Source organism: Python bivittatus, unplaced genomic scaffold (assembly GCF_059951505.1).
Source record: "Python bivittatus isolate LINGU-HERP-01145 unplaced genomic scaffold, Pbiv_v1 ctg000690_np1212, whole genome shotgun sequence".
Taxonomy (NCBI): Eukaryota; Metazoa; Chordata; class Lepidosauria; order Squamata; family Pythonidae; genus Python; species Python bivittatus.
The window spans coordinates 15,581,131-15,603,901 of NW_028277096.1; the positions used below are offsets into that span (position 1 = coordinate 15,581,131).

Genomic DNA, 22,771 nt, shown 5'->3' on the forward strand with positions numbered 1-22,771 from the left:
ACGCTCCCCAATTAGGATTCAGTCCGGCAGAAGATCAGGCACAAAAGTACCAGCTGAGATTTTAAAGTCTTATTGAAAGCTTGCCAATAGAGTCAGCTGGGGTCTCCTTATTATTGGGGAGCCCTTTTTCATAAGGTTTCACCCACATCCTCAGAAAGATTATCCTTCCTTGATTTGTGGAGACAAAAGAGGGAAGCATTTTCTCCTATCTTAAGGATGGCGTGTCTTGCCCTGACCATCTTCTCTCAAGGGGCATTCATTATGTTCTCTTGTTTGAAGATGCTGCCACCACTGATGGTGGAACGTCTTTTGGAGAATCATCCATAGAAATGGTGTGGCACCTACATAGGGCACTCCACCAAGAGTGATATCAAGGAATCAATAAATCATGGATGAAGATTTTGCAACCATGCCACTTTGGGTAGAATTCAAAGATGGGGTGTCTGCAAAGTAGGGTCAAAACCTCAAGATGTCAGCAGCAATGGTGTGATCAAAGCTCCACCTGCCTTTTATGTGCGCTGCAACACACCTGAAAAACAGTTGGAGCTTCTATTACACTGCCACAACTGCCATCTTGACTTTTTTGACCATTCCCTGTGGACATCCCTGCTCCAAGAAGATTTTTGGAAGTATTCCTGTACAACATATCTCCCTGGGTGTCATATTGCTCCCATAAGCAGCTGGGTGTGGGATTTGGTTCAATGGTCAAGAAAAGATGAATGGAAAATTTGTTCAGGTAATGGTTTAATGCAAACTTATCTGATTTTCACTTTCCAAACGTATACCCAGAGGTACACAAGCTAAAGGCACTTCCCAAAAGATTTGGGTGTGGCCAAAGAAGATCTTTCCAAAAACGGCAATTTCAGGGGACAGAGGGAAATTCTTAAATGCATGACTGCAAAGTCATCATATTAACTAGATTTGATATTAATTGAATGTAAATAAAATGAAAAGCAATTTTTAATTTTTTCTCACGGCTCTGCCCTATTTTAGGAAGAGCAGCTCCAGCAAGCTATTCAAGGGCAGAAATAGCCCTCAGCACCCCAAGTGTACTGCACAAATATGTGTGCGTATGTGTGTATGCATATAAATATTTATGTTTATAATTCTATCTGGGAGGGACACCAGTCCTTGCATTAGGCTGGGGAAAACTGTTTACAAAGCATGCATTGATGGACATGTTGAAAAAGCTCCATTATCAGGAGGAATATGTATGGAAAATCCCATAAATTTGCATAAAGCCTTTTTAAAAAATGATGCAGAAAGGGAACATAATGAACCTGAAGTTTCAAAAAATGAGAATCTGTACTATTCTGAGTGCAAAATATAAAAAGCAAAATGGTAAGCTGCCGTGAAAGGAAATTTGGTCTGTAAAAAATAAAAACAGAAGCAAAAACAAACAGGGGCTTCATCCATCGGTCTGTGCAACCTCCCTTCAGAGGTTGTTCAATCACAAGGCATGGCACACGGACCGAAAGCAATTCACACCTTTCCTTCCACTGCCAGTTACACAAAGTCCACTTCATCAAATCATCCATTGTGCTGTCCTGGTATTATATCTCGAAAGAGAAAGGTCAGCTCTCGCTTACCTGCTGGGTGTCCCCCTCTGTGAAGGGAAGCTTGGTAGAGACATGGAACATAATCTCTCTGTCCCTGAACACTGTGTATACGGATTCTGTGCCCGTCTGGGCATGAGTGACATCTAGGCCACCTCGAAAGCTAAAAAGAAATCAGAACAAGATAGCGGACCTTTGTTACTAGGGATGGTAACAGTGGAAGGGAGGGAGGGAGGGAGGGAGACACACACACACTCACTCTGGACTGATAATCTTACATTGGAAGATGTCTTTTAGACTGCTTTATTTCCCTGATTTCAAAATAACACTAGGCCAAAGTTGTCATGCAGCTTCTCAGGTGTTTCATTCCTCCACAAAAAAGGCTTGTTTTTCTACCTTAATCTCACAGTTAGCAATGAGGATTGCTTCCTAATTTCTCAGGCTGATGTTTCTCAGCTGGTCTTTAACAATAAAGAAGTTGCTCCTGTGGTTTTTCTAAGGAGGCATCCTTCCATCCCTGAAGCTTTCTGGAGTGCCCACTTTTGCCCTGTGCAAAGAGCTGCCCTCACAACCTCTCCTCTAGAGATTGAATGAAAATATGGGAAGCTTTGCATCTTTGTACAATCAAAGATTTACCCTATGATTATCTTGGAACTACTTACCCAGGCACTCCACTCCACCTCTTTTATCCTACTGAATGACCATTGTAAAAAATGTGGGAGATTTTTTTTTCCTGCATGGTGCTGTTTCAAAATGTAACATGTCAGGTCTGTGGTAGGTGATAGTATTCCCAAGCTGCATGAGAGACTGGAAGGTTGACCAAACCTTCCAAAAGACAGCAATGCCAATTCACATCTCTACTGGAATAAAATTTGTCCTGAAACAGTGCATTCCTCCCAGGAATGAATTAATTTTAAAATGCAATCTGCCTTGAGGGTTCAACATGATCAGAACTCAGTGAGTGCATAAATAAATATATAAAACTGAAATGCAATTTTCCACTCACAAACTGCATGTGAAGATGTGCTAGTCTGGAAAAAAAAACTGGATACCAATAAGTTAGGAAAAGTGGCATGTAAACAATGGAAAAATGGGGAAAGTTCCACAAGAAGCTGCATATATTTGAGAATGTTAGTAACCAGCCAGTTTATTTGATTTTTTTTTTCTTTTCCACAGGTATCATCCTATAGCCTTTCCAGCTGACATTAATTGAGCAAAAGTGAGGAAACAGAGCTCTCCATCAGCTCAGATGAAAAGCAGCAATTCTCCCCTTTTTCACAGAATTGTTTGCATTCCTGACAGTCACGGTTAAAAAGCCAGCAATTCATGTCTGTGTTATTTCTGAATTATAACTACAACTGCCTTCTCTACTTCTTCTTCCTTCTGTGACCTGTCATTTGAGATTGGAAGTCTGAAGTTAGAATCTCTCTTGTTGTACTTGATCATACGTGGGCTACTTCAGGAGACTTTCTGGCTGAAAAACGACATAGACATTCTTTTCATTCACTGACGGTTTGATTATTTCAAGCCTAAATCGAACAGACTGCTAAAAAAAAAAACAATGAAAGTGATTGATTGCTTAACCTACCCCTTGAAATCCTGAAGTGTAATGGTTTCTCCCAACAAATTCAAGAAGTTCTTGAAGGCAGGACTTTCTTCATTGTTCCCAAACAATTCTTCTTCCTGTGTCTGGAAAGATAAAACAATTCAAAATAAACATGCCAGAACCCATCTTCATTTTAAAACTCCCCAGTAGCTGACTAGATTTTGGAAGAAATTATTCTTTTTTATTATGGTAGGAGGTAATCAACTTCCTCTCTGTATGACTATTGTCACTAACTATTTACTCCTATCTCTAGACTCCAACTGGTACCACCCAGAGAGACAGAAAAGAAAAGATGTTCAAAAGGATGATTATCCTTTTTTGCCACAGCACAGATGGGGCTGGACCAAGAAATTCTGTTTATTTCAGGACTCTTTCTTTCTGCTTCTAGATATCCAAATGAACTGAGCTGCAGATTGAACCTTTTTATAATACTGAAGTTGGGCCAAGGTCACCAGCACCCATCAAGGCAATGTATTAATATAGGAGGCTGGAAGAAATGCTAGCTGATTTACCTTGGGAATTTCCATTAACATTAAAATAATGTTGACCTAGCTGACCTTGACTGAACTCAGAAGTAGGGTTGGACCTGATTAATACCTGGATGGGAGATCAAAGGAAATCCAAAGGTAATAGGTTAGATGGAAGTTGAAAAAAAATCCCCAAAGAACATATGAGTAAATCACTAGCATATTATGATTAAGAAAACTATATAGACTTGTCCAGGTTGCCATCAGGAGTTGAGCTTAACTCAAAGGAGACTTTGCCTTATTTTTAAGGCTAATTTAATTGTATATGTATTTTCTTCCTTAAAATGATAGAAACCCATGGTTATTAGGGGGAACTGCAATTTTAAAATTCAACAGTGCCGTTTATGGTGGTTCCAGGGGTCACAATAAAGGGTTTCCGTAGGTCTGCAGGCTGTCTCCCCAAACATCTAAGAGTTACAACAAAATAGAATATATAAAGCACTTTGAACAATTCTTGAACTGCAAATATTTGGGTGCATTGAGAGAGTAGCTTTTGTGGGGAGAACATACTAGGTAGCAGTAGCCATGCTTTCTTCTCCTTTTTAAAAAAACCCTTTCTGCTTCCATTAACCAATAATAACCCAAACCCACCAAGCTAGCTAGAAGAAAATTAAGCCAGTGTAGATCCTGCTGCTCCATTGCCAATCCTGATTACCATTATTCTGGTTTGCAGATGGAGAATGTTGCCCTCATTTTCCCACCAGTCTAGACTTTATAAACACCTGCCTCCCTTTACTTGCATTTCTCCTACTACTCTACACATCTCCCCCAAATTCCATCAACCATTATCCAATTTCAAAGCCAGGTCTCTGTGCTGGAGAACAGGTTGGAGATTTGGTGGGTACAGGAAGAGAGCATGATTGGAAAGACTCAGCCTTTTCCACAGCCAAAACCAGAATGGCCCTTGAAGACTGGGCCAAAGGCCCAGTGCAGAGAGAGCATGTCACACTACAGTAAAGCAATGCTTTCCCACTGTTTACATTCACCTGATTATTCCACCACATTGCCGACACATATCAAATTGTATCCAATTAAAACCACTTACTTATTTTAAAGCCGGAGTAGTCAAGGATGACTTTAAGCTGACTCAGGTATGGGTTGGGAACAAGTTGAAGGCAACATCATGGAGACACAGCACACAAAAATAAGTTGTGGGGCCTGTTCTGTGATTAGATGCAAGTGGGGCGAGGACCTCGAACAGCCCTTTTCTGATCTTCCACTGCAGTCTTCCTCTAAACCAGTGTTTCTCAATCTCAGCAACTTTAAGACATGTGGACTTCAACTCCCAGAATTGTTGAAGTCCATGCGTCTTAAAGTTGCTGTGATTGAGAAACACTGCTCTAAGCTATCAAATCACCACTAGAACAACAGAAATATTATCGCGCCAATAAAATACAGTAATCACTCACTTGCTTAAACTTCTGGTAAATCACACCAAACTTGAAAGTGTTGTTAAGCTCATGTTCATCATAGGATACGATCATCTGAGATGCCTGAAATAGGAGAAAGCCAGGAGGGGGAGGGGTCAGAGAATAATTTGCCAAGAAAGAATCTGTTTCTATGAGTTTGAGAAGTTTTTCTCTTTTTTTGCAGGTTGCAAACAAAAGGAAAAGTCACGGTTTATTTCACTGGTAGAGAACATGCTTTAAGTATAGAAGTCCCATATTTGTTCGCTGGAATAATTTCTTTATATTTAACTTAGGAAAGACTCTGTTTGGAGAATGACTCTCATTCCAAAAGTATGCAAATAGACCTATATAAAAATGTGAGAATTTCAATAATTGAAGCCCTCTTTTATTAGGTACAAAGCAATGTCTGAACCCACCCCCTGAATTTTGAAGCTTCTGCTCCATCTCTCACTTGATCACCTCAAATGCTGAAGAACTTTTGGAATACAGATTCCCAGAGCTCCTGTTCCTATAACATGGTCTGAGGAACTTCAGAGAACTTGTTTCCCAAGGCTCCTTGTGCCAGATGCAGTACAGAAAAGAGAGTTAATGCTAAGAGGCAAAACAGAACAATACCAGGAAGACATTTCAAAGGCACCTGTTTTGCAATACCTGGGCTGGAAACTTCTGATCAATCCCACCAGCAGAGCTGAGCAGTCAAAAATGACTTCGCTCAACATCTCTAGGTGTCTGATCTGGTTGTTCCAAAAAAGCTAACCTGGCTTGTATCATTTCAAACAATGATTTGATTTTGGCCCTTGGCCTCTGTCACATCCCTGCAAAGAGTAGAACAATGCATCAACATTTTAACTGTCTCCAGTCCCCACCAGATTCCTCAGGATGCTTTTATGGTAACCATCCTCTTCCTGCAGAGTTCTTTGAGGTTCAGAATTCATTTCTTTTTGAGTTGAGCTCAAGAATAAGTCAGACCAAGCAGGTAAACCAATCCAACTCTAATTGCATACTTGAAAAGTGTGCAAGGAGAATGTAACTTTAATCCCAGGTGACAATTCTGAGGCATCTGCTGAAAACTGATGCAACTCTCTCTCCTTGCCATTTCTGTGCCTCTCCACAATAGTTAGAATTGGGAAACCTACTCTCTCAAAATGGTATATTTCAGTTTTGCAGAGATAAATCTGCATGCATGCAGTTCAATGCATAGTTTAATTCTGCACATCAATTTGCTTCTGGAATTAGACTTTTGCACCATCACTTAGCTCACCTTGGGGTAGAGCACAGGGTGAAACTTTAATCCAGTGGCATCATCGCAGAAGGCCTGTCCAGAAATGCAGCAAATGGTGAGAAATTAGAAGACCAAAGATATAGCAGATTACAAGAAGTCCTTTGAGGGAGTTAAAGATAATCCAAGAGAGGCAAAATCACTTTCTTTGTTGGATCAAAAATGTGGAATACACCATGGAAATAGATTTAGGCCAATTGTGGTGGGTGAGGGATAGGTGGGGATCTGGGAGATAGAAACTCCTAGATTTTTCCCTTCCCTAATAACATACATTATTTTTGGATTATCATAATTTGCCCTAATAAATATGAACTGCCTCTTTACTCTTTATCAGCAAGCAAGCAATTGCTTCCTGTATGCTGGCTTGGCTCAGTAGACTAGACTAGGCTAAAAAAAGATTGGGTGGTTTGAGGTTCAACACATTGGGTGAAACCAGCCTTTGTCTTAGCAGATTCGGTAAACCAGGTCATTACATTAAATCACACTACAGTTTGGGCAGAGATTATAATATGAATTCACAGCAACGGCATTTTATTAAGCTGGGTTTAGGGTTCAGGCTGTTGTGTGAACTCAGCCTACAGTTGATAGCTGTAAGGATGGGGAACCAAAGCAATACCAGAGTCCTGCTCAGAAAGAGTCTGTTGACTAAACAGTCAGTGTGTATAGTAGTTAGAAAAGTGGGCAGGATCAAGGAGACCCAGATCCAAGTCCCCATCCATCCTTGGAGGCTTGCTGAGAAACCTGAAGCCAGACACTCTCTCTCAGGCCAAATTATTTTACAAGAATGTTATGAGGGAAGGGAAGGGAAGGGAAGGGAAGGGAAGGGAAGGGAAGGGAAGGGAAGGGAAGGGAAGGGAAGGGAAGGGAAGGGGAGAATCCTAGACATGCATTCTTGTCCACAGTAATGCCAAAATGATGAAACATGTGTTGTGACTTCATGACATAAACTCTGCCTTTTCATACTAATATTGCAACATTGCATGCAAGTATATAAGGGGTGGGGTTTTGTGTCATGACATCACAATGCACATTTAGTCACTTGCTATAGCTGAATCCCTCTCCCTTCGTTCAGAAGACTCTTTAAATGTAAATGTAAAAGTGGCATGGTATTTTCTGCCTCTTTTAGAGGGTAACCTAATTTCTAGAAAAAACAATATTGATGGACATTGGTCATCCTGATGACGGATGGAAGGTGAAGTCCCCTTAACTTTAACTCTTCTTTAACTCTCCACATTCCAACATTGCCTGGGAATGATCATCCAACCAGACACCACATAAAGATGTGTGAATTTATTTATTAGATTTATATCCTGTCTTTATACCGGGAACTCAAGAAGATATGATTTCATTTTATCCCCAGAACAGCAATCCTGTAAAGTAGGTTGAGATGAGAGAGAAAGTGACTGGCCCAAAATCACTCAGGGAATTCCACAGCTGAATGAAACTATAACCTGGGTCTCCCCACTCCTAGTCCAACACCTTCACCACTAGACCACACTGGCTCATAGGCTCAGAGAAACTAGCCTAAAATCACTCTGGGAGCTTCCATGGCTGAGGGGGAACTAGAACCTGGGTCTCCCTCCTAGTTTCACATTTTTACCACTACACCACACTCGTTGTGACAGAATGGAATTATGAAGGCCAGGCTCAGGGAGATAAGCATTTTCTTAGCTCGCCAGAACCGCGTGGGAGGAACAAGAGGATGAGACTGGCACCTCCCTGAGGAATTCACACTGTTGTGGCTGGAGGACTTTGGGAACTGGGGTTTTAGTCTGGGAAGATTCTTGCTAGAGGTTGTAGCTAATAAACATAGCTGGACTGAATTGGCATTGTCTCTTGGAGTTCCTTGGGCTAGGCCTGACACTCGTGTCCTGCTCTACAGTCAGCACCAAAGACACTTTGGGCGTAAAAGCACTCCAGACTATATGTTTTTGTCGGTGTTGAATTCTTACTTCCATGGTGATATTTTTTTTCTTGCTGTCATTGAAGTTTTGGTGATGTACTTTCTGTATTAATAAAGCCCAACCTCTAAATCTCACAGTCTACTAGTGGTCATGATCACGATCAGTATCACCATGATTTTATGATTACCTCTCCAAGCAACCTACTTTTGCAATCTGTGGAATGTTTGGTAGCTTGCTGAGCCCAGCTAAAGGGATTCTTTCGTGTAAAGTTTTTGCTTTGGACCTATAGAAGACCAAAAAAGAAACAGAGAGAATCAGACATAAGCAGTGATAGTGTAGCAATATCTCTAGTTTTCAATAAAAGGCAGGCTCTACAGATTGTTTCTGAACCTTTCAAGGGGGGCTCATTTGGCCATGGTTGTTACGGTTACCATCTCCAGATCCCATCTCCTCTGAAACATTAGTAATTTGCTGGGGGAATAAGAGGATAAGACATTATTGAGAGAAGAAACAGTGCTAGATATAATTGATATTTTCCAATATCTTTTCAAGGGATTGTTTTTCCACTGACTTCCTTGGGCTTTACTGTAGGTCAAGCAAAGAATGTTCATTGCCAAACCCATTACCAAACAGCAGACTTGAAATACTGTAAAATAATTTAAGAAACTCAGATCCATCATTAAATGGCTTCAGAACTTCCTGTTATCACCACTTCATCTCTTTTATGTAACAAACCGTTTGGACTTCATAAAAACTTCAGCACACCAAAAGGGTCCTCAAGGATATCCTGTCATCTTTCAATGTATTTGGAGAATATCATCTCATTGTCAATGAAAATGAAGCCATTGGACAAGGCTAGTCAGAACTGGCCCCAAGGGTTTGCATCAGTAAAAAGAAGCCGAGAGTCAACCATCTGAGGGGGAGAGGTATACTCTAGTTATAAGAACTTGGAAGTTCTTTTAGTTGTACTATTGGTCTACTTATTTCAATATTATCAACAGGATGACCAATGACCTACAGAGATGGTGGTCTGCCTTTTATTTAATTCAGTGTTTCTCAACCTTGGCAACTTGAGGATGTATGGAGTTCAACTCCCAGAATTCTGGGAGTTTTATTTATAGGCTAAAGTGCTGCGATTATTAGCTACTGTGTATTTGGAGTGGGACTACAAACAATATCAAGACAAAGCTCTCCAGGTTATCATCTTGGCTAATGAGGTGAGGCTGATTTCTGGGCTAAACTAATTCTTGTTAAGAGTTTTGCAATCAGTAGAATGGTTCTCAAGATGATATTGTAGGAGGAGAGCTGTCAGTCTAAGGTGGCAAAAAAATCAGAAGGAATCTGTAGCACCTTTTCCAATAAATTTTATTAAGACGCATAAGCTTTTGTAGCTGCAGTTCCCTTCATCAGAATTCTGGGAGTTGAAGTCCACACATCTTCAAGCTGCCAAGGTTGAGAAACACTGATTTAGTGTGATCAAGCACAGTGGATTCCTACACAGAGAAGGGAATAGATTCCCTGACCTACCAGGCCCTTCCAACTTTATACTACTGTGATTCTAGAAGACGACAACTTGGTAATTTCCAGATCTTGTAATCTCAGAAAATGCTTATTTCGGCTCTTCTCTGGCTGTCATTGTCTCACTAATGCTTCAGACAGGTGCTTTTCCTAACTGTGTCTATAAATGCCAGAGGTCAAAATTGGATCTTCTACATGCAGGTCCATTGCTTGTGTTTGTACAACACAATAAACCACAAACCAGCCAACTACATCTTAGCTGAGAGCACTAGGCAAACTCAGCCTGTGTGCTCATCATTCAACATGTCATGCAAATACAGAAGAATAGCTTAATTGAGTAAAGCATGGTTAAGTCAACCATGGATAAGTGTGTAGTGCAAAGACATCCTCTGACTCTACAGCTGGGTTTACCCAGGGCACTAAGTCATCGTTTGTTTCAACACTGCTGTTGAGCTGGTGTTTATGAACCACAACAGTAAGCTTCCAACATTAGATTCAGCCAAAAAGAAATAAGTAATATTATAGTTCGGTTCAGTGTAAGAATCTAATGCAAGTGAAGATATGTCCTCTAGGTCTGTTGGGACTTCAGCTCCCAGAATTTAAGGCAGAATGGCTGATCTTGACTGGGAATTATGGTAGCTATAGTACCTAAACTTTAAAGAGTACTGATGTAGAAAAGCCACCATAGAAACTAATGAACAGAACTTTCATGAAAATCAACGCACTCTTGTTTTCTTTGTACACTGTTTCTTTTACCCTCTTTCTTTACCTGAGAATAATCCGTAGATATTCAATCCCATCTGCCTCTTCACATTTAATGGAAAGGATCAAATTTCCCAGGCTGCTGGCTGTGCAGTAAAAATTTAAATGATCCTAAAGATAGAAATAATGTGTTAAGTGTGTCAGGAAAGAGCCGCAAAGAAACTAAACTTAGTTCTTTAACTGCCCTCCCTCTCTTCCATGATTTCATCACTGAGCTTCAGCTCAGTTTTAGCACCCAGAAGGAATCACAAGTGACTCATCCATAGTTTATGATCACCTTGCAAGTCCTTTGAAGAAACAGGAAACATTTATATACATAATACTCTGCAATTTCAAGGTTTCAGACCAGTCATGCAATGCCAGAGACTGTAGATGTTAGAAAGCACATAATGGGATTGATAGCCAGGTAAGACCAGCCCCAACTTTGAAAAGAACTCAATAACTTTCTCCTACATCCAACCATCAAGGTATTGGAACTTTATTAGACAACCCTGTGACCCGTTGGATCATCCTTTGAGAGAAAGGTAGTGCAGTCTGATGTGACCAGAATGAGCACTAAATTTTAGGCCAGTGTTTCTCAGCCTTGGCAGCTTTAAGATGCATGGACTTCAACTCCCAGAATTCCCCAGCCAACCGTGCTGGCTGGAGAATTCTGGGAGTTGAAGTCCACGCATCTTCAAGTTGCTAAGGTTGAGAAACGCTGCTCTAGCTACATTTTCCAAACTAAGCACAGTTTTACATATTTCTTTCAGATCTTCTATTACCCACACTTGCCCTAAGCTGAAAAGCCCCAAATGCTATAATCTTTCCTTGTGGGAGAGCTGGTCTCCGCCTCCACTATGTGCACCTTTTCTGTCTCTCCAATATATACTTGAGATACAGGGACCAGAACTGTACACACTACCCCTAATGAAACAAATGAACAGTTAATGATTAAAATCTCATTTATGATGGTCACCAAGCTTTTTTAGCACAAGAGAATAGTTCAGTCTTGTCCAGAATCTGGAATCTGGGTGTCCTTTGGAGGTTCAGTAATGTCAGCCCTTCAAAGTAGTCCAGACAAGAAACTGAATCTATGAACACTAACACTACCTTTATTATTGTAAGGTTACAGTACCAGAATCTTGCAAGTCTGAAAGCACATCTCTCTCCTTTGCTTTTACTTTCCAGGGAACTAGGGAGGGTCCCTCCTGAGACATTTACCATGCCCCCATTCTTTCTGTGGGCTGAAATATCTGACCGTTGCCCTGGCTGCGGCTCTTCCTCCTCCTGTCTCTCAAGGATATTCCCACAGACTGTAACAAGTAACCACAGCATCTCTCAGCACACCAATAACCCTAAGCAGTCTTCATTCTTCGTGTGAGCAGCCAAAGGGCTTCATACCTTAGCTAGCCAACAAAGACCTTCTCCTTTATCCCCAAGAGTCCAGAAATTAAGGAGATGCCATGGTAGAAAAGAATTTAGAGCGGACCTTGGGGAAGGTATGAGCGAGCCACTAAGAAAGGACTTGGACCAGAGATTACATGATCCAGATAGAAGGAAACTTGAGAAAAGAACTTAAAATAACCCTGCCTTGATTCTGTTTAGTAGAAGGTGGGACAGAGAGAAACTTAGAGACAGGCTTCCAAGATTCTGTTATTATACCCTACAACAATAAACATGCATTCCTGGAATCCTTGCCATGTCTGTTCCTTGACCTCCCCTACCTCAAAGGGCTGACATACGTACCAGGCAATAGAAATTCCCACTGAATTCCACATCAGTCCACTGATGGAGAAGAGGTGGATGCACACCTCAGCCTGGATCAGGCCCCATTTGAGAGCCCAGAAAGCGTAGAACATTTAAGTTCTCAGCTGAGCTGGGTCCATGCTGAAACAACATCCCTCTTTAGGCTCTAAGCTTATGTCAGCCTTACCAAGTAGACCAGAGAGGAAACACGACCAGATAAGCTAATTCTACTTTATTGTAAAGCTACATTAACAGAATCTTGCAAATCTGAAAGTACAATTCTCTGGCCATCTCTTTTACAGCCCAAGAAACTAGGGAGGGTCCCTTCTGAGCCTCTTGCTCTACCCATTATCCAGCTTCAGGCTATGCTGTCTCTTATCTGACCATTCCCTAGGCAGCATCTCTTCGCCCCATCTCCCAAGGTCTTTCCCACATACCATCAGATTACATTACATCTTCAGAACACTCCTTCCCTGAATTGGAGAAACAAACCAAAGACCTGTGAGCTCCAAAAAGATTGGCTTCTTTTTTAAAAAAATATTCTTAACAGCTGAAACTTTGCATAACCATGTGTGTAATGGAGCACACACCTCATTTCCCACTAACCTTTCCTAAGAAATGTTTCCGGTACGCCTTGGCTTCACCTTTGCACTCCAATTTGTAGCCGTAAGTGCTGGGGCTGAGTGGTTCCTCCTCTTCGTCACCGATGCTGCTTTCTGACGAGGTGGGTGTGCTGAGGTTCTCGGGGTCTTCGATCCAGTAGCCCCCAAACTGAGGCAAGATGATTAAGGGGTAGGGACTGCCTTTTTCTAAAATCTGTGAGGAGGGAGGAAAGGAGTGACTGTCAGATGCATCTTTAGGCCACTGTGCTTGGTTTGTTACAGCTGCCTTGGTCTGAAGCATGAGGCCACTGAATGAGACATAAAAGGAGATTCCATAAATGTGTCACAGCAGACTCTCAGGCTTGCGTGTAGGTGTGGACACAGGAGGAGGACTCAACTCCATTTCTAGCCCTTGTTGTTTTGTCTATGTTCAATTCCAGCCCGTTCTAAAAGAAGCACATTAAAATTCAAGCTTATACTCTTCACACTCCCAACCCCAACTGGCAAAAAAAAAAAAAAAAGTGATCTCTCAAATGTCACACAACTCTATGTGATCTCATTATCTGATCAAAATATTTAACAAAAGACAGAATTCTAAGCATGAGGAAAAGGCAGGACTGGTCATAAACTCCAGAGGTCACCTGTTTCCAGTATCTGGCTTGGATGATTAAAGTAACACAAACTGTTTTTGTGTGCAGGTTATTATTCTGGATATCCCCAAACTGGTACCAACCACGTATCTTTGACTTGTACCTCTCTGATTGTTGGGAGTCACTGTCATAACACATATGAAATACATCTAAAGGGTGTTGTGTTGAAGAAAGTTGCCTTAGTTATTTAAAGCATTCTTAACATTCTTTGTGGCTTTTTCAGCCAAAAGTATCTTCCAATTTATACAAAACCAGCTATGTGTATTCTTGCAAAGCACCAGAAGCATCTTGGGGTGGGGTTCAAAAAAGACAAGATGGCGGCCCCAAAGGTGTGATTGAAGCCCCACCCCTTTTTATGTGTGTCACATTAAAAAAGCAGTACACATAGAAAAGATGTGGGTCTTCAATTGCAAGGTTGTTGTCTTGAGTTTTTTGACCCCCATTTAAATGTGACTTCAGTGTGAAAATAGCTCACCAGGTCAGGCTTTAAACTTTTCAGTGACTTTCTTCTAGCAATCTTTCTTATGCCTTTTTTTCCCTTGACTACATACCTCATCAATGCTGGGATAGGGGATATAGTCCTCCTGGAAGATATTAAAAAACATACAAGAAAATGTCACTCTCAATTTGATTTCAAACACCATTTAAGATAATAAAAGCAGCTTCGTTTCTTTTGGAAATATAATTGATATTGCTTTTGAAAGATTCAATTTCTTTAAAAGTACAATTAGTATATACTTGATTCCTTCCTTCCTTCCTTCCTTCCTTCCTTCCTTCCTTCCTTCCTTCCTTCCTTCCTTCCTTCCTTCCTTCCTTCCTTCTCCTTTTTTGTTCTCTCTGGCTTTCTTTCCCACATACTATTCCTTCTTTTTATTCTTCTTGTCTTTCTGAATCTCCTAGCAGTTGAATGCAAGAGAGAGCTGTTGAATCCATCAGCAGGTCTCCTACTTACATGTGGAGAACCAACTCAATATATAAAGAAAAGAAAGCATTAAAAAAAGAAAGAAAAAAATATAGGCTCACGCCACAAAGCTGGATTAGAGGCATACCCTTAATCTCTAATTTATCGCTGGATTTTCAGTCGGAGCCCCAGTTTTTAATAATATTCTAAGGTTTGGTCTCCACTATCAGAACACTGTTCTGAGTTCAACTGCAAGGATTCGGCTGAATAGGCAACTAATGAATATCCTTTAATAACAGCACAAGTCTTCCTGATATCTTTGGAAGGAAACATGCTTCTTTAGCAGGAAGGATTGAGGAATTAATGTGCAACCTGTTTGACTGGAACTCATTAAAGGAAGATGATTTGACAGAGAAGGTCTTCACAATACAGCACCGCAGATGGCCCGGAATTGCCATATCTCCCAATGGAATCCAGGGACCTCCAACATTTGTTAAACTGAAAGCTTACAAGATGATAAAATGTCACCAGAGTTCGGTGTTCTCACCTGAAATCTCCTGAGATGTGACAATCTTCTGGCATATAGAAGAGAATACAGAAGACAATCTTCTGACAAGTTAGCCATTAAAAAGAAAAAGAAAAAAGAAATCCCTGCCCAGGATAAGTCATAGCATTCAAGGTCTGGAATAGTACTGATTTATGCATAGAAAATAGGGGGAAAGATGGAATCCTAGGATCCTGACTGCAATCATGAAGTACTTTGCCCTGCAGCTTTTCCCACTCCAGAAAGATTGTGAGGCTAGTTAAAAGAGCCTTGCATTAACTCTGACCTTGTTTTTCTGGCCTCCACCCCTCTGTTCTTCTGATTTTGGTCCCTGTTGGGATGAAGAAAAAGTAGTTAAAACCCTTTTTCTTTTAGATTTTTATCCTGTCTTTTTCCATATACAACTCAAGGCGGCGAACATACCTAGTATTCCTTTCAATTTTCCCAACAACCACCCTGTGAGGTGAATTGGGCTGAGAGAGACAAACTGGCCAAAATCACCCAGCCGGTTTTTCATGCCTAACATGGGACTAGAACTCCTGTCTCCTGGTATTTTGGAATAGAACTCAGAACGTCTACAAAGCATTTGCTTAGATTTGGTCTGTAGAAACCCAGTGGGGAATACTGGCCCACTTCTCACCCTTGCCAGGGGATATGGGGCAAAGAGGAAGCTGGAGCTGGCGTTTAGTGGCATTCTTCTCTGGAAAAGGTCTAATGAGAAAGGTTCATTTGCTTGTCTATTTAACAGCATATCATCTTTCAAGACGATCTCACCCCACGAGCATGGCATCACAATTGTCATTTAATGTAATGCATGCAGAAAATAACCCCAGAACCCTTTTAAATGCATTTAAAACCTGTCCTCTTAACACAAACCAAAGCTGACACTTAACAATACGAAGCAATTCAAGCGAAGGAAAGTTACAAACCACTGTGTTTCAAGTGCTGTGAAGCGTTAGTTGGTGGCAGCAATCTCCTTTGTTGCTTTATTTACTACCATTACTTAATGAATGGGAACAGCCTTTTTTTTTTCATTTTTTATCACAAATGTTCTTACAAATGACACTTTATCATCACACAATTGCACACATCATACCGTTGCTGCCTCTCTTAAAGTGCCACAGTCACATGTAGATCCCCACTCAGAGATTCCTTCAAAAGGTGGCAGGCCCACAAAATTAAGTTCTTCCAGGGCTGAAGGGGGTCAAGAAGCTAAATAACTCTCTTAAGTCTTGCAGAAGCGGAAGGCACTTGAACAAAAGCCCAAACAACCCTTATCAGCTATTTTCTCCTGATGACAAAACCTAACAGATTTGACACACCTTGGGGCTGTCCTTGAACAGTGTTAGAATGGGGGGAGGAGAAAGAGAGAGGAATGGTAAGACGGAGTGGCTGTGGGTTAATGGCTCCTCTGTATCCGGGACTTTGTCATCTTTGGTGCTGGATGGGGTAGAACTGCCCCAGACAGACCCAGTGCGTAATCTGGGGGTCCTCCTAGGCTCACGGCTCCTGCTTGAAGAGCAGGTGGTAGCCGTGGCAAGGAGGGCCTTTGCACAACTTCGGGTTGTGCATCAGTTACGCCCTTTCCTGGATCGGGATGCCCTTCGAACAGTCACTCATGCCCTTGTTACCTCCCAGATAGACTACTGCAATACGCCTACATGGGGCTACCCTTGAAGAGTATCTGGAAGCTGCAGCTGATCCAGAATGCAGCTGCGCGGGCTATTTTTGGAGCCCCAAGGAGGGCCCATGTAATGCCACTGCTCCGTGAGCTGCATTGGGTACCGGTTTGCTTCCGGGTCCAATTCAAGGTGTTGGTTATCACCTTTAAAGCCCTACATGGCAAGGGGCCAGGCTACCTAAGGGACCGCCTCTCCCCTATGACTTCAATCCGTCCCACCCGATCACACAGAGAAGGCATGCTTCGGACCCCCCTCAGTAAAAGAACTTCGTCTAGCGGGGTCCAGAAGGCGGGCCTTCTCTGCAGTGGCCCCCGCTTTTTGGAACATTCTGCCCCCAGAGATGGGATTGGCCCCCTCGCTCCTGGCCTTCTGTAGGGCTTTGAAGACCTGGTTCTGCCACTTGGCCTGGGGTGGGGAGGGAATACCTCAAGCATGGGGATGGCTAGCCCCATAGAGGCCTCCTGTCTTCAGCCCCAGATTTTTCATTTTCTTGGACTGTCCTTTCCCTTTTTTAGAAATGTTTTTAAATTGATGTTTTATGTATTTATATATATTTACGTTTTTAATGTTTTGTGTGAGTCGCCCAGATGGGCGGGGGGGAATAAATAAATAAATAAATATGGTATGATATCAATACAGTGATGAGTGCTCGCCTTCCTCTGCTGTCCCTTGCCCAATCAACAGCGGATATTAAAGGCATGCTGTTCTGAGGCAGCGATCCGCCATCAAGGATAGCCTACATCGATTGCCCCAACCCTCCAGAACTTTGTCCAATCCCCTTCATCACACTGAAAGCATCAGGATCTAGATGGAGCATGCTGTTTTGCTTACCTGCATTTTTTCTAGCATTTCGAAGAACTCTGCAGACTTGGGGGGGGGGGGGAAGAGAGAGAGAAAAAAAAACAGGAAAGTAATGTCAGCATGAAATGAGCACTCCAAACAGATCTGATATCGTTTTACATTTTTCACTCAAGATTCCAACCAGTGAATGTGAAAACCAGTGAACGTGAAGGCCCAGAAACCTATTCATGGTTTGAAAAACTTTGACAGCTCCCTGGACAGGTACACAATTCACCCAATCAAAGTTTTCACCACTAGAGAGAGACATGTCCCATTTGTATTGAAACTATACCCACTTGACTCTCCCTACAAATCAGCACCGCAAATATTGTGTATAAAGGCCAACATTTTGATTGATTGATTGATTGATTGATTGATTGATTGATTGATTGATTTGGCCGCTAATGCTCAGAGATACGGTACATCCTTCTACGGCATGGTTACACTTTGGTGTTTCTTAAGACAATATTGGTGATTCTCCATCCCAAAACTTTGTGGCTTGATGAAAGTTCACCCCAACTATGAGGATGACACCAACATTTATTCATCTGAAATGTTGACATCCCATCGTTCCTTTCCTGAAAAATAGATAAAGTTTCTGGTAGGCCAGGTAAAACCTTCCTCAGGACAATCTTGACTCCTGGTGACTTTATGGACACATCCATGTAAGTTCTTTTCAGAACAGTACAAAAGTAGCTTGCCACTGCTTTCTTCCCATGTTTGTTTAGCTTTCTAGCCTAGTGTATAGCCCTGGTAATTTCCAAATAGTCTCCCATCTGAATACTAGCCAGACCTGACCCAACTTAGCTTCCAAGCCCAGACAAGGTCAGCCAGCTTGCAAAAAACGGTAGATCCATTCCAAGAAAAACATTGTTACATAATGGAAATGGCAACAAGAAAGGCCAGCAATAAATCAGTTCCAAAGCAACAATATAAACATTGCAAAATGCAATAAAAGCGAACAGAAGACAGCGTTACTAGAAGGATTATATATAATTACAGGAGCCAGCAATTTTTTAAAAAAGGCATTTCAGCCTGAAGTGCCAAGGCATTCCTAAACAGGAAAATCAAACTGGGGAAGGGGAGGAGCCATTGGCTATACAAGCTGTTCTTGTTAATCAATGGACGCTCCCGTGTTTCTACTTGTACCGTCCTTCAAACCGCATACAATAGTAGAATTAAATGCAAAATCTAAAACCTGGTAGCAAAATCATGACAATCAAAACCAAGTTCACTGAAAAGAGATGTGTTTTTGCCATGTTCTTAAATATCAGACCACCCAGGCAGAAGCAAACAATACCACAACTAGAAATGGGCAACCTTCACCAGATACAGACTTGTAAAATATTGGATTATTATCCCTTCCACAAAAAGCAGGGTGTTAAAAGGGTGCCGCGCCAAAAAATATACCTGCATTTTTTGGAACCGTTCTCGTTCAACCGATAGGGAGGACTTGGAGACATTCTCATCGTTATAAAAAAGTGGCTTATTGTGTTAGTCTTGTGTCCTGGAGCTTCCATTCAATTCCAAGAGAAAACCAAGGCAACCCCTTCTGTGGGGGATTTTGTAAATCCAGCAGCTTAGATTAGGGAGGAGTGGAAGGCGAAATCAGCAACACCAGCCCTACCACTGACCAAAGGAATTCGAAATAAAGTTTGGGAACCAGGCTGTACCCAGTTGGGGGAAGCTGGTCTGAACAGACCAGGAGCATTGTTCCAAGGTCTGGGGCAGGATTGTTCCTCTGCCCGCAATGGAGATGCAGACATCCATCTGTAACGTCTGGCATGTAAATAAAATGAACTTTCCTTAGAGAAAGTTACCTGAGTAGGATGGGGAATCCCATCTGTTCCATCAGAGCATTGTTGGGAAGTATCCAGGGTGGGGGAGGGAGAGAGGCAAAGTAGGCTGGGACTGTGAGAGCCAGTTTGGTGTCGTGGTGAAGGCAACAGGCTAGAAACCAGGAGACCAGGAGTTCTAGACTTGCCTTAGGCACAAAGCCATCTGGGGGACCTTGGGCCAGTCCCTCTCTCTCAGCCCTAGGAAAAAGAAGGCCAGGGCAAACCACTTCGAAAAACCTTGCCAAAACTGACTCAAAGGGTCAAAAAAAAAAAAAAAAAGCTGGGATTATAACATCTTGGAGGGTCGAGAATGGAACAATTCTAGCAGGACTGGAAAGTGGAATTTCTGTGGCATAATTTCAGACTATATTTTGGGGGGCGGAGTTAAGGATGGGAAAGGAACAAGGGGAGCTGGCCCTCCAAGGGCATCTGGTTCACATTCCTGTTCTATGGGGTGACAAAAATCCAACCATGGTCTCAATGTCATGACCCAAACTGAGGGCCACCCAACAGGACCTACCATGCAGACTGAAGCCTGAGATGGGAAAAGAGGATCTTCTGATCTCTCCCACAAAGCCTCTGACCAGCCAATTGGTTGGCTGCCCTATTGTATCTCTTTGATAGGGTCCTCCAAGTGGCATACTATGGAATGGTCATGACAACTGCCTGCATCATGGCTTTGCTCTAAAGACCTGCTCCTAAAGTGACTTGCAGGGAATGATCATCTGGGATGGCAGGCAGAGAGCTATGCCCCTTAGGTGGTATGAAGCAACTAGTCTGGATGGAGGGTTGAGAAGGAAGAAGATGGGGGCTCGGCCCTAGTTGCTGCCTATTCTAATTCAGTGCTTGAAGTGGCTACTTCATTATTCTTCAAAATTAAAGCCTGTAATACCCATAAGAGACAAAGTAGGGATTGTTTTCCCTCATCAGCTAGATTCCCCGTCTTTGCCAAAATCTTTTCCCATCCCAGTAGTAATGCTTCTATATTTACATTTTGCTTACAGAAATGACCCAGCACTAGCCCTTTTGGCACTCTGGGGCCAAATTGGAACTTGTTTTTTAAATGGGCTGCTTTCCCATCATACAGATACAAAAGGCTAGAATTATGCTACTCTGCTATTCTGACATAGCAGAGCATCGTGACCACATTTCCATTTTTCCACTAGAAATGTGTTAATGTCTGTGTATTCTAAACTTAGTTCTGCCTTTCCCCATATAAGATTCACTAGTCCATAAACGCTACAGCTAGCACAATACTACCTGGAGAAGGCCAAATCGGTCAGTTTCACAGTCTCCCACATTTTCTAAAAACTCAAATTCTTTCTGCCTCATTTATTAAGGACTTCATGCATTTTAACCCCAAATGAATTCAGCAACATTCTCTTCTTAGTGTTATCTACTCAAGAAGACCTAAGACTAAGATTCATCTTTCCCCAAATCTGCTAAAGGGCGGTTCAACAAACCACAGCCTAAGGACTTTCTGTGGCCCTATACCTTATCTTTAGGCCCATAGCTTGGGTGCCTGAAATTTGGAGCAAAGTTCTGTGCTCTTGTGATACACTAAAATTAGAACAGAACACAGTGAGGTGAGATATAGCAGTATGTAAGGCAAGATGCATTAACGGATGAAATATTTTTGAAAGCTACTATGGTGTAGGGATGAAGGTGTTGGACTAAGAACAGGGAGACCAAGTTTCTGGTCTCACCTTCAGCCACAGGAGTTCCCTGGAAGACTTTGGGCCAGTCCCTTTCTCTCTACCCAAGAATCAGACTGATATAATAGAGAAGGACCTAGACTAGGAGTTCAAGTCCCCCTCAACCACAGAAGCTCAGTAGGGGACTTTGGGCCAGTCACTCTCTCTCCCCCCAAAAGCCACTGTGATGTAATGGTTAAGATGCTGGACTTAGAGTGGGGAGACACAAGTTCTAGTCCCCCTTCAGCCATGGAAACTCACTGGGTAAATTTTGGCCTGTCAGGATTTTGGGTCAGCCAAACCCACCACCCAGGTTTGTTGTAATGGCCTGCTCCTGAAACAACTAACAGAACAACAATGTCTATCTTAACTCCTTTAATGAAAAATTCTAAGTATCTGATTATTGAACCACAACAAGGGCTCCCTAAGTAATTGACCCTTCTTTTTTTTTTTTTAAAGGCCCTAAGAGGGGAACAGTAGACCTTCTAAGCCAGAGAAAAGGCAGGGTTGGACTATTAGACTAATTTGTGGCCAGCTTCCAAGAGCCAACCCAAGCAAATGAGATTTACTGTTTCACATTTTGAATTTTCCAGTCATTTGCAAGGTCATATCCTGCAGTCTTGTAACTGCAGGGTAATTGGATTGCAAGTTTATTTTCTCAGGAAGCTGCTTTCCTTGGAGAGAGAGAGACCAAGAGACAGAGAAAGAGGAAACTACTAATAAAACACACAAGCTATCTATCTACCTTGGGAGTGATGGTCAAATATAGGAACACTCCTAATAATCAAACACGGCTTTCTTTGCAAGAACAAAAAAAGCCAGATAAGAAATACTGCCAAAAGTGCCATCTTCTCCACCCACTTGGACATCTAATGATTATGCCTTTGTTTGCTCACCAGGATCCCCTCCACCTTTAGTTCCTTTACTTTCCAGCCACCATCACTGTACATACACAAACAGACACATACTTCTGGTTTATTTAGCCCTTTGTCCATCTCTTCCTGAATTTCAGTTTAACTAGGAAACATCACAGGAAGCCATGCTTGGTAGAGAAATTCTCCAGCGCTTCTTTGTATGGTTCTCATTCCATTTGATGAAAGAGGATGGGCTTTTGAAAGGTCTTCAAAAGACAAAAGTAAAGCACAATGTCTTTGCCATTTAGTGTTGAGATGACTGAGGAGTATCTAGGAATATCCTTCTGTCACTGCATATATCTGTCCAGGGATCTATAGCCTCCCTGGCTTCTCACACTTCTATAGAAACCCAAGGAGGATCTCAGGAGGGATGTTCTCCCAAGGACCTTTTTCAGAATTTGAACTCTGGGCAGCTAGGGAGGCTACAAAGTCACAGAAAGGAGTTTCACAGGAAAAGTAACATAGCAGGAGCATCTTCTATCAACTCCAATAAAGTAAATTCAAAAACACCCCCAAGAAAAACTCAAAGGAAGTTCTCAAGTATCCTGGAACTAAAGCAGAAAAACAGAAGCTTGTTCCACAGGGTGGAAAAAAATATAAGAAATTGCAGGCCAGAATATAAAAGAAAATCTAAGACTGGAACTTTCTAAAATGAATTATGAGATTGTCGTCATTGGAGAATAATGGAATTTTAGACTGGAGGTAGCTTGAAGGTCATCTAATCCAACCCTAATTTCCTATGGATTAAGGAGACAATGGTGCTCCATTTTTGTTTCATTTTTCCAGCACCAGCGGAGAAACCAAACAAAAATGTAAT

The 22,771-nt window shown here is 41.9% G+C and overlaps 1 protein-coding gene across 3 annotated transcripts in view; it reads right to left on the bottom strand.

The window, feature by feature from the left end:
* RAP1GAP2 (RAP1 GTPase activating protein 2) overlaps positions 1–22,771 on the bottom strand; it is a 198,624-nt gene that overhangs the window by 38,528 nt on the left and 137,325 nt on the right. For all 3 annotated transcript variants that reach the window (XM_088152163.1, XM_088152162.1, XM_088152164.1), the window contains 10 exons: positions 17,500–17,535; positions 15,273–15,317; positions 14,093–14,125; positions 12,896–13,105; positions 10,569–10,672; positions 8,486–8,564; positions 6,360–6,413; positions 5,099–5,182; positions 3,145–3,245; positions 1,590–1,719 (listed from right to left, as the gene is read on the bottom strand). In XM_088152163.1, coding sequence (XP_088008289.1) covers positions 1,590–1,719; positions 3,145–3,245; positions 5,099–5,182; positions 6,360–6,413; positions 8,486–8,564; positions 10,569–10,672; positions 12,896–13,105; positions 14,093–14,125; positions 15,273–15,317; positions 17,500–17,535 — 876 coding nt within the window. The remainder of the gene's footprint in view (positions 1–1,589; positions 1,720–3,144; positions 3,246–5,098; positions 5,183–6,359; positions 6,414–8,485; positions 8,565–10,568; positions 10,673–12,895; positions 13,106–14,092; positions 14,126–15,272; positions 15,318–17,499; positions 17,536–22,771) is intronic.